This window comes from Silurus aristotelis (assembly GCF_946808225.1).
Source record: "Silurus aristotelis genome assembly, chromosome: 17".
Lineage (NCBI taxonomy): Eukaryota > Metazoa > Chordata > Actinopteri > Siluriformes > Siluridae > Silurus > Silurus aristotelis.
In genome coordinates this window covers 16,105,932-16,123,717 of record NC_139590.1, presented here as the reverse complement: position 1 = coordinate 16,123,717, position 17,786 = coordinate 16,105,932, and the positions used below count along the sequence as shown (strand labels likewise).

General features: G+C 38.8%; 1 protein-coding gene across 4 annotated transcripts; it reads right to left on the bottom strand.

Moving 5' to 3' along the window:
• Positions 1–259: 259 nt before the first annotated feature.
• Positions 260–17,778, bottom strand: mafga (v-maf avian musculoaponeurotic fibrosarcoma oncogene homolog Ga). 4 transcript variants are annotated; one of them, XM_083565979.1, is made up of 3 exons: positions 16,231–17,778; positions 6,612–6,687; positions 260–6,502 (listed from the first exon to the last, which is right to left on the bottom strand). In XM_083565979.1, exons 1-3 carry the CDS (start codon positions 16,383–16,385, stop codon positions 6,059–6,061), a joined length of 675 nt encoding a protein of 224 aa, XP_083422105.1. In that variant the 5' UTR covers positions 16,386–17,778; the 3' UTR covers positions 260–6,058. The 4 variants fall into 4 exon arrangements, with proteins under 4 accessions (XP_083422105.1, XP_083422106.1, XP_083422108.1 ...); XM_083565980.1 differs by having other exon boundaries at positions 6,612–6,684; XM_083565982.1 differs by lacking the exon at positions 16,231–17,778 and adding an exon at positions 15,709–16,195.
• Between the last annotated feature and the right edge of the window lie 8 nt (positions 17,779–17,786).

Sequence of the window (17,786 nt, the reverse complement as noted above, 5' to 3'; positions counted from 1 at the left end):
CAACGTCCCTCCACTCACGTCAGGCCAAAAAACGGATGCACGGAGGTTGCTCGAACTAGGTCGACGGGTGCCTTTTTTTGGATCAGAGAGAGAGAACCGTGCCAGCTAAATGATTACACTCTCCTAAAACCTACTCTGATGGCAAAAAGCCTTCACCAGTTTTATTTTTACTCCCATCAAACTGGGTCAATGACTATGCCATGGAACATAGCCAAATGCGAAAAGAAAAAAAAGTCATGCTCACCAAAAAGTCAAGACATTTATGGACATCTCTCAAAACCTTTTTATTGATCATATATAAAATAAAGGAAGCTGTATATCACCAAACGTACAATATATACAACAGTACATCAATAACTTAGTCAAACCCAAGAAAGACTATCTGCATGGTTAAAATCCACAGTTCTTATATATGAATATATATATATTAATACATCATCACTTTTGTATGTACAGATTGCAAAAAAGTACAATAATTTAATTAATAAAGTTACAGTTCACCCATTTTTGTTACTGTATTTCGTACAAAGTACTCATAGATATCCAAAACAGCACATTCTATTCACCGATTACCACCTCACATTTCATAGCTTTTTATTTATTTTTTTATTTATTTTGTATTTTTTTCTGAATTAACAGTTTCAAGACAACAAACTATTCAGAGCCATATATGAACCTGGTGTTTGAACCTGCTCAACAAACACAGAACATGATGAACAAACCATTGTTAGCCTACAGCTAACAGATTTTGTCACGTAAGTGCTGATAAAGTGAGTGGATCTTTGAATCTCTGGTAAGACAATGGCGGGGATTAAAGGCTCTCCTGGATGCATAGTGTGATCTATGTAGAAAATGACAAGGCCCCCAACAGAACTGTTAGACATGACAATTTCCTTACTAACTTAGTGACTTAGCTATATTCCTGATACTGTTACTCGATGCATGACAATCAACAGTCTTTTTATATTTCAATACTCAGCTCAGTGTGACATCACCCCTCCTTCTATCCATCTTACTATCGCTCTTTTGTGATAACCATCATGGGCATCAGGCTACGTGAAATAGCTCCAATCAATCATTTATGCCCACAAAAGGAAAATATGGGGCATTTGTCCAAGAACTCCATTTAACACCACAGAGGAGGCTTATGCACAGTAAACACACAAGAAACCCCTGAGAGCCTGCAATGTTTGTTTGTTTTTTTGTCGTTTTTTTTTTTCTTCGTAAGAACGGAAATCTAAATGAATAAATTGACTAATTTAGGATTAGAGTGGAATGATGTGAAAAAATTCACGGCATGGTAACCTGGCAGCCATGTATTGTGGTGTATTTTCAAAACTGAACGTTGACAGTACTATGTTTATCCACAGTATTTTGTTGGCATCGTTGTGAGAATGATCTAATCTTGTTCAGAGTAATTGCTTTTCACCTTATTAAGAAAGCATGGATTTTTCTTTTCTTTTCCAATAGCGTGTTTTGTTGCTTAAAGCACAGCACGGCTGGCATTTCATTTGCGCACTGTAAACCGTGATACTGAATTTACACAGGTGGACAGTTTTACAGGTTAGCCTTCAAGCCAGCCTACCAGGAATCCTATAGTGCAAGACATTTTAGCTTCTTGGCCAGCTACCTTGTTCTACAATGAACCAGGACATTCTATTAGGATTTGCATATGTATCGAAATAATCATCTTGCACAATAAGCTGTACTTTAGACAGATTTTTTTACTTTTAGTGCCAGTTCATTAGCTTAATTCTGGTCAGGGTCACAGTGAATCCAAAAGTCGTTGAAAAGTCCATTAGGCGGGAATACACCCTGGATGCCTACACATGTTCACACAGCTACAAGCAGTTTTGTTCAGCCAGTCCGCCTACTGGAAACTGGAAACAGAGGTGGACAAATCAGTAACCCAGGCGCATAGAAAAGCAATTTTTTTTACAGTTTTTTTGTTGTTATTTTTCTAGTTGGCAAAGTGGACGAGTTCTAAGACCATATAAAATAATCTTATTACCTAATTAAAAAAAGCCACACACAAAACAACTTGTTGCTCAGCCTAGGATTTGGTTAATGGTGGAACCATTTTTGCTCTGTCATTGTACCAATGAAAAACACACAGACATATTGAAAAAGAAAATCAGTCTTGCATAAGGCTGTTATATAAGGCATATTTAACCTATATCTAAAATCAATTTGCAGGTACACATATTAAAAGAGAAAATAGACATTCCACACAATGTAAGGGTAGAAATGTCAGACAGCTACCTTCTACAGGTATCTTTGTTGCACATTGGAGTTTTTATTCACCTGGTGGGCTAACTAATGATTTGTCCACCCCTGAGAAAGAACCTGGTAGAAACCCATGTGGGCTTGTGGAGAACTTCTACACATTAACCTAATTTCAAAACTAAACCCTGAACCCTAGAGTTGTGATGCAGCAACACTAAACTCTGCACCACTATGCCATCCTTTCATCCCCAGTTGGAAGATGATTTTTTTTTTCCTGAGCAAATATACCTGCCTCGAATGTGCATTTTTTATTATTATTCATTAAGGAAGCCAATTTAACACAATCGTTTTATATGCTGCTCATATAAAAGCACTGTGCTGCATATGCTCATAGATCACATCTGACATAACTTATGTGCAACATAATGGAATTAAGAAAGATAAATGTTTGGTTGGTATTATTTTACACATCAATAAACCTAACAATACTTTTGTAGTAATTATTGTTCGACTTCAGTTTAGGATTTACACTGTCTACACTGCAATATTCATTGGTAAATTTGTTAATATTAGACAGTGCAAACAAAATATGACATACACACATTGACTTAACAAATATCATCATATAGTGTGTCACACTCTATGAAATAATGTGGATGTGGGCACCACAATGAGTAGCCAATCAGGAAAAAGGACGGCACAATAGATAGAATTGATCGTTGCTGCCTGAATACTTTCACAAAAGCAGCAAAAGCAGAATTTTATCTGATATAATACCTAAATATGTGTTTGGAAAATGCCTTGCCCAAGTTATAAAATATCTTGCTTAATGTTTGTCCTGGATAGCACCTTCAGCAACATCTTGCATTATGGAAGTCCGTTATTTGGGATAGACCACAGAGACGGAAGAATTCAGCTGAGACAGTGTTAAAAAGAAACCATATCTGCATTGTTTAAATGGAAGGGACCAAAACGAATGGTTGTCTGTGTTCTATACATTGCTTTTCTTCTACAAATTCTTCTAAATATATTCATGTAAATAGTACAGAATGACACCGATAGAGTGGACGACACTGCCACCTGATCACTTTCACAGCACGCCACGCGCCTAGTCACTAAAAAAGCTATCAGACTTCAATAATAAGCCACTTTTGGTACAATTGCAAAGTCAATATCAAACAAGTTCAAGAGTTGTATTTTTCCCAGACATTTTTTTTCCCTATAAATAAGGGGTGCCCAACTCAAATGGTCCAAAGGTCAGCATTCAGGTCAGTTGTAATTTTTCCGCTCAAAGACACCCGATGAGAAAACTCCTTTTACCAGTGTATTAGTGCAGGAAAATGTCCAGACTGAGCTGACCTCTAGCCTTTCGAGGACATGAGTTGAACACCTCTGTTATAAATAACAAAACATTTTTTTTCTACCAGAAAATAACAAAGATAGAGCTAAAACCTTTAGCTGGACAAAGACATCAAAGAACACTTGCGAATAATAAGAAAACGATAAAGCTTGTGTGTGGATTGCGTTGAGGCAGCTATGACCAGTCCATCCACAGTATTAAGCTCTAAGAATGTCGAACAAAACTGAACCACTCGATACTTCACGTTTGCCAATAAACTTCTACACCAAACCATTTTTAAAAACCACAAAAAACATAATCAAACAAAGAAGGAGTTTGCTATGTTCTATGGACAGGCTCCCTCATAACAAACATGATAGAACTTGTGTCTATAAAAGGTGAACATCACCCTCGGAGACAGTTCCCGGATTTCTCCTTTTCCATGCATAAATACAGTAGTTTATTGCCTCTCCTTGTCATATTCATCAGAATATAACTTGTAAACATCATTCCACAAATGGAATTAAACAAAACAGGGCACAAAAAACTAACAGTTGTTCAACAGTTGTCGTTTTTTTTTTTTTTTTTTTTTTTTACATGTTGGCATGGCATGGCATGGATCACCAAACTTTTATCTATAAAGTAATTGTTTGGGGGAAAATTCTAGTTGACACAAATGCTTTGCCCCGTAAGCATTGCTTATCAGCCCAGAACATGTTCACATTTTCTGCTTTTGCGCTTGAGCTAACATAAGAATTACATGAGGCTCACAAGTCATAGAAACCTCTGATCTCTAATTTGTTTTGTAAATCTCACCATCATACAAACAGCATGGCAAAATCTGGCCTCCAACCACGTTCAATCTGCAATTTAAGGCTTTTTTGAGACAATTGTATAGCATTGTATTTATATAATATAGAAACTTTCTAAAAAGGAACAGCGTGTAGTAAACTGTATTAGCAGCCTGTTGGTTTTGAACTTTGTGAATTTCATTAGAACCCCTAACATCTTGCAGTACCTCCTAAATATTGTAGCCAATTTTTAACCGATTATATTCGGGGACTTTTCACTGTGTCTGACAAGTGTGTAATAATTTCACCATGGAGTTTGCATGATGCAAATGGGTGGTCATAGACTACCATTAGTTCGTATTTACTGTTAGCAATGTAGCACCAGAACCAAAAATAAAGAAGCCAAATTTGGATACCAGTCATGTCTAAGCTCATCAGCTAAGTCTAAAATAACTGGACAGCTTGTAAAAATTTGATATTTCCCCCAAACATGCCAAAAATGAGAGTTCATCGTTTTCTTCGTATTGCACTGACCGAGTATCAAACTGCTAGCAGAAAAAAAATATATATGCAAAGCTAACCACTTTCTTTTCTTTTTCCAAGCCACCCAGTATATCTGGGATATAATTTGGAGTAGGTACATTTTAGTAATTTTCTTTTTTTTAAAGAATGTAAACGGAAGCTCAATTTGTACTATAAATCAATTGAAAACACTTCAGGACCAAAACAATTTAAATTTCACTCAAAATCAAATCAAGGATTGGCTCAGCAGCTACAATGTCTAAAAACTATTCACCCTCATAATAGGCTTATTTTTAAAGTAATAAGAATTTTTTGTTATTGTTGTTGTTGTTTTTTTTTTTTTTGTAATGCTGACACTTCCTGTCATTAATAGATTTCATCATCAGTTGCAAAACCATGATGCCCTTCTGAAAGGTGGTCAGTGGATAATATCAAGCACAGGAATCTGGAAAAAAGTTATAATTATTAAAAAAAAAAAAAAAATTGTTAATCTAATACTACCTCTATTGTATCAATGAAATACCAGATTGCTAAAATATCAGTAAACAAAACTCTCAGTGCAATGTCGCAAATATGGTGCAAACCAAATTCAGTGCTAACTGTGTTGGACTGCATTGTTTCCCTGGACATGAGTTTAGCCAGTGCCAAGTTAGCTTGCCCTTTCACACCTGAATCAGCTAAATGCAAAAGACAGAATCAGGTTTTACCAGGGACATTCAGTAAAAAGAATAATAATAATAATAATAATAATAATAATAATAATAATCATAATAATAATAATAATAATAAAAATAATAACTTCACTAAAATAAAAACAAAGAATGCATCTAGTAAGACATATCTTGCTTTTATATATGTGAAGGCTTTGACAGTAGATGTAGTTTGAATGTTAGTTCTGCTTTTTGTATTTTTTTTTAGCTATGGACTAACTAATCCCTACTATGGTGCATAGAAGGTTGTGCTAAATCTGGGAACAACGGACACTCAAAAAAAAAATAAAAAAACACAGTTATGCAAAACCAGAAAGGCCATAATGGAGTTTAACAACCAAAAACTCACCAGACATGCCGTGCTAACAAAGCACACTGCTTAGGCAGACCACGTTTAACTGCTGTGTTGTTTAAAGCAGGTGTTGCAGATCTGTGCTTGATAATGATTCACTGACCAAAGGCATTGTGCATTATGAGCGTGCCTCCGTTTTGGACTTGACGATGGTGATGACACTTGTGGCAGCCACCTTGCCTGGTACGATGATTGGCGTGATTGCGCCTCTGGCACCTGGTATGGGGCTGCGTGCCACAGTCCTGGCGAAGCTTTGCAGTGCCTCGTACTTGGAGCGCAGCACATCTAGCTCTACCTTCATGCTGGCGTTCTCAGACGCGAGTTTCTCCACCTCTTGCTGCAGCTCAGCTTTCTGTTTCTCCAGTTCTTCCTTCTGCGTGACGCGCTTGACGCGGCAGCTGGCTGCATAGCCGCGGTTCTTTAGCGTGCGCCGCCGCTGCTTTAGTTGTGCGATCTCATCCTTGGTTAGGCCGCGCAGGTGTTGGTTCAGCTCACGCACCGACATCGACACTAGCTCGTCGTCCGTAAGGCTCGTGCCATTCTCACCTGGCTCCCGCTTCACCTTCAGAGACAGGAGAAGAAATAACAGTCCAAATAAATAAGGTCAGAGAGAAGGAAAGCCAAAAACCTGACAAAAACGAATAAAGACAACATAACCTATTGACACTTGCCTTCAGGGCTTTGTTTCCCTTACTTGTAGTAGTCATGCCACGAGAGCCACACTTGACTATCCTGGAAGACTGTCTGCTAAAACAAAGAAGAGCAGACAAACATTAAATAAAATGTGGTTTAATTCTATTCTTTACAAATTTAGTCTAGTGTAATAAAACACACTAGATTACCACACATATAGGGTGTAAAATCCTAGTTGCTATTCTGATTGCACCAAATATGCATCCACAATAACATGCACAATCATAGCAAGCAACAGTTTTTTCAAACACATAATATTACATGAAGGCTCAGGCTGTTCCGGATGCCTCATTTCAGTGGCATGTCGGTTGTAGACTTTTCCGGTCATTTGATTACACTAATGATGCTGATATTTGAAAAAAAACGAAATCACCAAGCACACAGGACCTCTGACCGCGTGTTTGCTCCTGACAAATAGATGCATTAAATAGAAAATCTGTGGGTTTTTTTTAATAGACACTGGGAACAGTGCTGCATTGAAATAGCCACATAGAAAAATGTAGCTCTAAGTAAACTCACTGACATTTGCCAAAGCGTCTCTGGTAGATAAGTGCAAATCCATGTTAAACAGCAACTCACTGCACCAGAGGCTCTTAAAAATGTGCTACCACACACACAGAGCCACACACACAGACAGACAGAGCCACACACACACACAGCTGAATCAGTGATGCATCTGAACTCAGGGGAAGTCAAATTCAATGTGGCATCAGCATCAAAATAATGCCGAAAATAGAGGATGTCTTTCAGTTGGGCCAGTGTGAGACAGCATCAGGCATTAAGTAGATCTGTTTTATTTGCAATCACTCAAAAATATGTATTAATCATTGATATTTGAATATTATGAATATGCATCATTGTGATGGTCTCACAACTGTCTGAGCATGTTGTTGGTGTGGTCGACTTATCTGGTATTTGTGCTATTGAATTATTCTGTTTGTATGGGTGTATGAGATATCTAATGGGCTGTGGTGAGCTTGGTGTGTGTGTGTGTGTGTGTGTGTGTGTGTGTGTGTGTGTGTGTGTGTGTGTGTGTGTGTGTGTGTGTGATATTGCACAGAGCTAATACAGCTGGGTCACAGCAGGAGTGGAATCACTCAGGCCAATTCCAGCAGTTGTAGCACCATGGCTTGTATGTGACACACATGTAGATAAATGTAGATAAATATTGTTATGCTCACCTAAGCTGAACTCTAACTTTAAACAGAATCCAAAATGAAACCTTTGGATCCTTTAGAGTTGTTTTTTTTTTCTCCCTAAATAAAAGCTGTGATTTTTTTATTATTAAGAAAAAAGCAGTTTTCCCTAAGGAGACCAGCCAAATGGGCCAATAAGGTTGATATTAGGTATTCCTTCCTTTGTGAGGGGTCATTTGTTCCCTGAGACACACACACACACACACACACACAAAAGGGTATGCTGGCTCAGCAAACTCATACCACTGCAATGGCTGCCAGACGCATGGTCACCAGCAGTTCACTGCTGTACTTCATCCACTCTAATGCACCTGTGTCTTTTTCACACACCCTGAATGTGCAACTGTGGATAATTATACACAGGGCAGCTGTAAAACTGGCTAAGCAAGCTGGTCTTCCTCTTCCTACTAGTAGTACATAAAAAAATAGAGGACTCCAGGTAACACAGTAATTCCTTGTTGTAATCCAATAAAAAGCTGCTCCTGAGATGACCTGGAACCTGTTGCTGTTAACAAAGAAACAGGTGTGGCATAAAACCACAGCCAAACCAGAGGACATGGCAACTAATTAGCCTAAATATAGCATAGAGAAAGAGTACAGAGATATTGTATACAGGGAAAGAACCATAATGGCAATATCACGATGACTAAAAGTTCTTGCATGCCACTTTTTCAAGATGACAAAATCTAGGTCAGTTTCTGTAGCAGACCATGCAGTATCCGTTATGTTCATGGATGCTGCATTTCAGATTAGAATTATAATTTAAGATTATTTTATTAGAGTGCTATGCTACTGCAAAGCGATGAAATAGTACTATTTATAATGTAGATTTGCATTGTAGCAATAACCTCATTCAAGCATTTTGGTCTAAATGTGGGAACTTGTTGCCCATCTCTGGTCACAGAGATGCGAAAGGGTGAGAGAGTTACAGTTCGCCACCAATTATTATTATAGCTGTAACTCACCTGTAGACTGTTAAGCTGTTAGGACATAAAAACTATGGTCTAGACTAAATTAGGATTACACAAAACTGATTGTAGCCATTAAGGCATGAGGGCACAGCTCATGCTCCACAGTGTCAGGGTAGATGCTAAGCTGTGTGGAGTTCTGCATGTTCTACCCATGTCCTAATGGGTTCCCTGTCGTTTCCTCCCAAATGGCTCAGGTGTGGATGAATGTGTGAATGTGTGTGTTAATGTGTGTGTGAATGTATGTGTGTGCGATTGGTGCCCTGTCTGGTCTCAAATTCCATTCTAGATGCATTCTTGCTTCAGGGCTCATTTTCCTAGTAAAGACCCTGGAGCCACCAAGACCCTGACCAGGATAAAGCGGTTTTTAAAAGTGAGTAGGTGAGTGAGAGTGGACACAGTCAGTTACATAAAAAACAAGTGGGCATTACATCTGAGTCATTTGCAACAATAAGATTAGAAGCATCTTAATCTGATGTACTCAAGCTAAATTGGAATGAAATGCAAATGATAAATATTATAAAATGTATATCGTGTGTATTTACCGCTTTTTAATGAACGGGACAGTTCGCTTACATATCTTTAGAAACTGTGTACTATTCTAGTACATGGAAAGATCCAACTCTCTATCAGCCTCATACAAGCCTGACTCAGTACAGATCTCCTGCATTGAACATTGGACACCACTTACTTTCAAGTGTGCCACCTTACGCTTCAGATTTTTTGCATAATTTGGCAGCGAAAGCTGGCAGAGTGTCTGATTACTAAGACATTGTTGTATTGCCTCGTCTGTCTCAATTTCAGCAGGTAATTCCTCCTCTTAAAAGAACATTTATAGTTTAAAAAGCTTTGTTTAGCACGCTTCCCTTCCACTTTCATAGAAGGTCTTCAGTTGTAAAATTGATTTATTTAATGCAAAAAAAAAAAAAAAGAAAGAAAAAAAGAAAAATCTAATCGAGTCTAAGACAGGTGTTTTTCTCTTGACAGCAAATTTACTTCTGCCATTTTTAACCAGCAGTCAACAAACGCTGTTTACATTGTTACTTTCATTTTATTTAAAATGATAAAGGACTCACGATAACCACTTACACTTGCTGGAAATGTAGATACATAGATACAAATGCTCATTCATACATTCACACTGAAACGGGATGCTTTTCTGTGTACCATTGCAAAGAGTGGTCACTATGACCCTTCAAAACCACGTTTTGTGATTTTTTTGATGTTCCAATCAGGTGGAATCAATTCATTTTTATTTGTATAGCGCTTTTAACAAGAACATTGTCTCAAAGCAGCTTTACACAGATAATGTGGTGATTTAAAAGAATAAGATGTTTTTTATAAGTGTAGGTTTATCCCTGATGATGTTTCTACCCACCAAACTCCCACTCACTGGATTAGTTTTGTTTTTCACACTATTCTGTGTAAAACCTATAGATTGTTTCCGTGCAAATCCTAGGAGATTAGTCATTTATTAAATACTCAAAATCAGCCTGTTTGCGACACCCAAAACCATGCCACAATCAAAATCAGTGACATAACATTTTCCTAGTTTGATGTGAACATGAAGCTCTTGATCTGTGTATGTATGATTTTCTGTATGAGACACAGGTTTTCCTCATAAAGTGGATTATCAGATTCAATGCAATTAATTTATATTCAATTTACTTGTATAGCACTTATAAATATGGACTTTGTCTCATGTCGGTGTTACACAGATGATAGCAATAAAAGAATGTTCTCTCTGTTTTTTGGTCAAGGTTTGTTTAAATAAAGATAACCATAAGTGCACCCATTCAATTTTTTCTGTTTTCTACAAAAATAAAAAATTACAGATTTGACTATCTGAAGATGCCCAATGTTCGTCTGGTACTGAAATAATTTGATTTATGGTACAAAGGTGTCAAAGGTTTTTGTCTTGCGCTCAATGCAAGATCAATGCTGGGATGGTCAACATCAAATTGGACCAAATCCAATACTTACATTCAGCAATGCAAACTTGTACACCCCTAAAAGAGCTGTTTAAATGGCCTTTTATGTCAATACAAAGCCCAAGTAAAGAGTTTTGAACCAAAGAAAAAAGACCTGCTTTCTCTTACCCCATGAGAAGAGCTAATCCATTGCCTTTGCTAAATGTTTTTCTCTCATTTGTGGCTGCTCAGTTAAGGGTGCAGGGGCCCGAGAGACCAGTGATGAGGGGTTTAGGGAGGTGAAGCCACTGTCTTTTGCAGGCGCAAGCTGAATTTTTATGAATCACCAGGAAGAACGCTGACAAATCAGGGCTGATTACTTGCAGAGGAGAGACATCACACCCACAGGAAAATACAAAGCGCTGAGCGAGGATGTTGAGTGTAGAGAGAGAGAGAGAGAGAGAGAGAGAGAGAGAGAGAGAGAGAGAGAGAGAGAGAGAGAGAGAGAGAGAGAAAGCAAGAGCAGCCTTGTAAAAAATGCACCCTCAACACATTTAGAGGCGCTCAGAAAAAAAAACCCTGATCTCAGCAAGGACCACAACCAAGGCACCAATTAAAGAGCTGTGAAGTTCAACTAAGATGACCAGAGCCATCATTTCCTACTTTCAGACTCTCACTGACTTGTAAATCTCTAATACTCTCGAAGACTGGAGGTCTAAAGATACAAATGATGGTCACAAAACTTTAAATGTTGGTCAGCAATACAAAGTTGAGAGCTGTAGCCTTGGATGTTCAGTCAAAACCACCCAATTAAACATTTTCTCTGCTTCTAATCAGTCAATGGTCATCTCTTCATGAGTTAAAGTGAGTGTGTTAACAATTGGGGGGGGGGGGGGGGAGACGGTGAGATCTGACACCCCGATTGGGATCGTAGAAAAGATTGGGTAGTCAGGACCCACCCATTAGATATTCAGTCATTTTTCACTTAATTGGGCAATAAAACAAGTTTACTGCATGCATTTGGGGTTCATATATAAAATGAGTGAAAGCTGGTTGTGAATATTGATTGTTCTGGAGCGTGATGTTCCAGCAGGTGTATGCCGAACAAAGTGGCAAAAAGATGTGTAAGATCCCAAACAGAGTATCACTGCACATTAGATATACCATGAAATCAAGAGGCGAATGGAGACTGACCATGGGGCCTGTTCTTTAAACATATAATAAATACATTTTATAGATTCTACTTGACATTTTAAAATCATCTGGATGACCGCCAATCCTTATAGACACGTATCTTATCTTAATATAAAAACGAAATATTGATATCAATGGATGAGCCTGATTGGATGAAATTTGAAGGAATCCCAGTGTTTCCACATGAATAAAAAAATTCTTTCAAAAACATTTTTAGCAATGGCTTGATGAATATTTATTTTTTATGAAAAAATAAGTAAATGATGCTGAGATTTTCAGCTGCCTTCAGAGGCAGTAAAGACATGAGACCAGCAATCAGTAGCAATCATCTGGAAATCAACAACGACTAACTTTTTCCCCTCTGTTACAACCTTGTCAGCTGCTAAGCTTCAGAAACCAGTTCTGCACGAATAATTTCAGAACTCCAAGAAAACGTGGCTCGCTAATTAAGACAGACCATCAGCAAGCGCTTAGGCAACTTTCTGTATTTAATTTCATGCATGATCCGCACTTGATATCAATGTGCAACCCAGCCCTCCCTTTTCCGTACTTCCATCAGATGCTGAGAGGAACAACGAAAAAAAAATAAACCTCACTCACATACACACCAGCAATGACATTTGAATCTAATCATCCCTTCCTTCAGTAGCCTGAAGTCAATTATCAAACAAGCTGCGTGTGTCGAGCGCCATTTAACTGCGAATTAAAAATCAGGCTCCGCTGATGCCTGCCGGGGGGGGGGGGGGGGGGGGGGGGGCTGGCATCAATTTATGTATTGAAGTAAACACTAAGTGCTAAAAAGCCAAGGAAGCCATCAAGTAGCCGGTATTCGGAGCGTGAAATAAGAGTGATAGAAAGAGAGGGAGGAAATTATACAATCGTTTTGCATGGCAAAAAAAAAAGGGAGCAATCATAGGACATTATCAGGGAATGAAATTTAAATTCGTCTCTCCATCATTCATTACAATTGGGGCTATCGGGAGGATAGATGTCAGGGTCTGACCAGAGTTTTATGCATAGCAGGTTCCACAGGTATTCACACATGGACTGTGGGGGTTCAAGGCACAGCATTTCGAGGAGGGGCTTTGTTCAAGAAGATATTGCTTCTTACTGTGCAAACTGGCACACAAGCTATATTCAGTAATGACCTTTGGGTTGTACATGAAACATTTAATAAAAGATTAGATTTAAAAATCTTCTAGTAGCTGCTGCCATCCACTTTCCTTTCAGAGACCAAATGAAGACCTGAACCTTTGGCGTATGTGCGTGAAATTAGTGGGAGTCGCTCCTTTCAATATCGAGCTGCTGGTTTAAGGTAAAGGTGCAAGAGACCTGTTGGTAATAAAACGCTGAACTAGCCGATGTAACTGCGTGCATTGTGATAACCTCCAGATTCTCAAGTGCAGTGAGATATGAGGCTTTCACAACACTTTTTTTTTTCAATATTCTGCCTCAAGCACCGGATCGAGAGCAAACAGACCTGGCAAAGAAATCTATGCTTTCAACCCACACGCTGGCAAAATGGTCTACATGTACCACGGCTTTAGTTTGACAAAAAAAAGTATATTTGGTTAGCCACAATAAACTCTGATCACATATTTTTTTGGTAAACTCAGCTATTCCAGTATTTTATTCATGACCACCTTCAGTGCTATATTTCACGGGCATAAAAAATGGAAAACTCGCTTTTTGTCTGTAAGCTACAATTTAAAAGCATTTGATTAGTTGAACACTAGGAAAAACTATACTCTAAACAGTAGCTTTAAATGCAACCGTTAACGATAGACTAATTATAAATATTTTAAGCAAATAACAAAAAAAAAAAAAAACGTGAAAAAAAACCTGCTTCTTAAAAAAAAAATGTATTACTGCCTTGAGTAATAAATCATTTATTAATTATAAATAATGAAGAATTTCAGGGTTACAACATGTTATGATAGGGGTTTGTATTTTTAAAACTAAACCTAGATTATTATATAAATGATAAGCAAATCAATTCACAAATACTGCAAAACTGTTTAAAAAAACAACAAAATGCAAATGAGCACAAGAAAGCATCCTTGCAAATCCAGCATCTGCAGCTAAAGCACATACGACTCCGCAGGGCGAAGCACTGAAAGTCCACACTTGCAGCGAGTTTCATCATCAGCAACATCTCCCTCCCAACACCCCCTGAAAATTCTTTTTCTTTCACTCAATTTTTTTTCTCCCTCTCTTTATGGCTTTAGCTTTAGGCTCTCCCAATTCTCTATGCAGATTTCTTTTGAGGACATGCCCCACCCCCTCTAAACAAACAATTTCTCAAGGACTCTCTGTGGTCTAGTAACTTATAAACATGCTGCAACAGCTGTCCAAGACGCTTTCTTTGTGCGCTCAACTCTTTCTCTCGGTTTCATCAACTCCACCCCCCTGCTTCCCCCCTCTTCTGTCTATCTGCCTGAACACACCTTATCCAATGAGCATCAGGAAGCAGGAACAACATATAGGCCTATACACACATGATGCACTGGGATTGGTCAAAAGCTAGCCACTTGGATCTGATGGACCATAAATCTCTCAGCCAATGCCCAACATCTATTCAACCCCCCTACCCCCACTTTCCTCAAATCCAAGTCCACACACACATGCTTCATTTTCTAGCCACACCACCCCCTGCTGCCATAGAAGGCCCTCATCTGTTCTTGTTACCTTCTGTGGCAGGAAAAAGAGAAATTACTGAACATGCCTTCTTAGGCCTTTTGACACAAAAGCGTGTCCTGAAGAATGCAAGCGTAATACGAGTATGCACTGGATCCGTGATGAAAGGAACATCCCATGACTTGTGTGCATCTTGAATTTGCTGCTCAGCTTGGATGATCTTGTTATTTATCACCATGCTGTGAAAGGCACCATTATTTAGATCACAATGCTAAGATGGGCAGAATAGGCTACATATTCCCTTCTTCCTGTCAGGGTCAAAATGTGTAGAGTAAAGCTTAATGTGTCCGGACCTGGGCTTTTAAATGCAACCACAGGCTCAGAATAGATTACATTCATCTTAATTGAGAGGGATGTAAAGTGATGGGAGTTAATGCAGCTACATAGAGTCTGTAGTCACCAGAGAAAGAAAAAAAGAGATAGATAAAGAAAGAGAGAGAAAGATATAAAGAGAGGCTGTTGCTCTTGAATGCTTTATGATGATCATATGCTTAAGAGTAAACACAGACAGAGGTGACAAAAAAAAAGGAAATGATCACATCATAATAGTAACCAGAAGCCTGTCACTTTTCATTTCCAACAGGAAGCATGTGAATATGGCATGCACGCGATGATTGAGAAGAAGGAAGGATGCATAGTAAGTAAAAAAAAAAAAAAAAACGACATGCATTCTAACAGGTCTTCTGCATTTGTTTAGGAAACGATGCCAGTAGCGCATGACAGCACACAATCATGGGAAAACGAAGCACCTCGCACTAGATGTTCACCACAGTCTATAAAGCTGATCATGATCATGGTCGAACGGAAGGAATGCTTTTGAGACAGCTGATAGACATCTCGTTCGTTCCTGGTGCTTATGATGAATCAGCAGACGGAACAAAAAAAAAGCTCGCAGCCTCACAAACAATGGAATCGGATCGGAGTGGAAATCGCTGATTAACCTTCAGATGATCACAATGAGAAGATCGGAAGAAAAAAACAAAACGCCATGGCAAAATAAATCTGACAACTACCCCCCGTCATAATATATACCCCGTCCAGCACCTGATCACCGGTCAATCTCAGGTTTTTTCTGTATTTTACCCTGATGGAAGCAGGACGCATTCCTACCTGATGGCGCTCTCGGAAAACCACAGGAGCGTCGACTGGATTTTGATGAAACAGCAGCGCTCGTGTGCTGCGCGCGTGCATGAGCTAGCAAACTAACGCGCCGATCGGGTTACACATTTTCTCTCTCTTTCTCTTTTTTTTTCCTTCTCCTTCTTTTTTCTCGACCACGAGCCCCCTAGCTGTCACTACACACGCTCGTGATTGCGATTCCAGACCAGATGCACTTCGCCGCCTCCCTCCACTTCACTCCACTCCACCGTCCTCCCTCCTCCCTCCTTTCACGCTAAACGGACGGATAAAGGGAATCCCCCACAACCTCACACAACTGCTCCCCGGCTCCCGTCAATATCCTGTCGCTCCGTCAACCTCGCGCATGCATTTACCCAGGCAGGTGGAGCACGCGCACACGCGCTTGTGAATTAGGACCGGCGGCGCGCGTGCAACCCATTAAACAACGCGCTGTTTTCGTCTTCTTTGTATTCTCTTTTTCTTCAAAAGGTCCTGTGACTTAATTTGACTCACCCACATGAGACAAGATGCTCCAGTATCCTAGAGAAACGGGAGACACCGGGTCCGCTCCGGAAGCCAAGCGCGTGCATATAATGTGTCGCTGTCTTTCTTTGTTGTTGATGATGAGGATGATGTTCTCGTGCAGCAGCTCGCTTTTGTCCCCCCATTCCACGCACCGCACCGCACCGCACCGCTAGCCCTCTTGTTGACTTGTTTCGACGCCAGACGTCATATGATTTTCAGTCACGTCAGTTCATTCATGAAAGACTGCACGCGCGCGGTTGGTTCGAAAATAAGCGGACGCGCACGGAAGCCGTACAGCATGTCTGCGAGCCTCATTTCCGTTAGGCTAGAAGTAAATGCGTGTAAAGGACAGGATCTTGGATGTGAAGCCACAGCTGCTCTGCTGATGGCATGCTTTAATAGGAACGCACGTGCACCTTTACTTTTTATCCAATTATCCAACCAGGCAAATGACAACTGGATCACTGCATGATGTACATGTGAAGAGTCTATAATATTCCTCAGGATCAGTTTAATTCTATGTTGGGATATCAAGATGCCTAAAATGTTTAAATTGGGTCCTTATTTAATTCGAGCAAATACGCATTAACATTTATTTTTTCATATATAAAAAAAAAATGTGTGGATTATTTTATGCATAAATTGTTACTAATTGACAAATTTTTCACATAATTAAAATGCACATAAACATCCTTTTGTAATACAATGGAATGATTATTTACTTTGACCAAACAAATAAATGTTTAATTGGTTTCTCTGAACGTTCAGCTTTAATACATTGCCAGGCCTCCTGTCAAACTTGTCAAATGTGTTATTCATTAGTTGGATATTTTTTTCTGACCTTGCAATCCAGTTCAACCCAGAGCAGTACAATAGGATTTAGTGACTTGGTAATTGGGCAGGCCATTCCATGCTAGATTACACTCCAGTCTAGTGTTTCCTCTAAATAACATTTACAGAGCTTGATTGTATGCTGTGGGTCTTGTATGGTCCAGATGGAATTGTATAGTATTGAAGTATAAAGATGCAGATGTAAAGCCATCGCTGTTTTGTTGTTGGGTTTTGATTTATTGATGCAGTGAAGAAACATGCAACTTATAGTGTTAAAAATGTTCCTGAGAAGGAAATTAAATGAATAAAAAAAGATTTGTCCCAAATAAACAAACACATCAATAAAATGTTTATACTGTATGTTTTGAGAAAAGTGTAAGCCAAATTTCTTCAAAATATTGAAATGGACCAGAATGTGTATCATGAGTCAGGGATTTTAGTCACAGCAAGAAAACATAGACAGAAATTCGAAAAACACTGTCCCAAAGAAATTCACCCTTTACATTGTTTAAAGATATATTTTATAAAATTACAAATTGTTAAAAAAAAAAAAAAAGATTAAAACACTAAGTTTTCATATATAGTTCCCTGTGAACAAAAGCTTGAGTACGGTTTTGTTGTGCTGAGTGTGCACATAGTGTATCTTCTGTGCCTTATGAAACTTGAATGTAAATCTGAAATTCTTTTGATCATTAATCAAAAGAGCTTTTTAG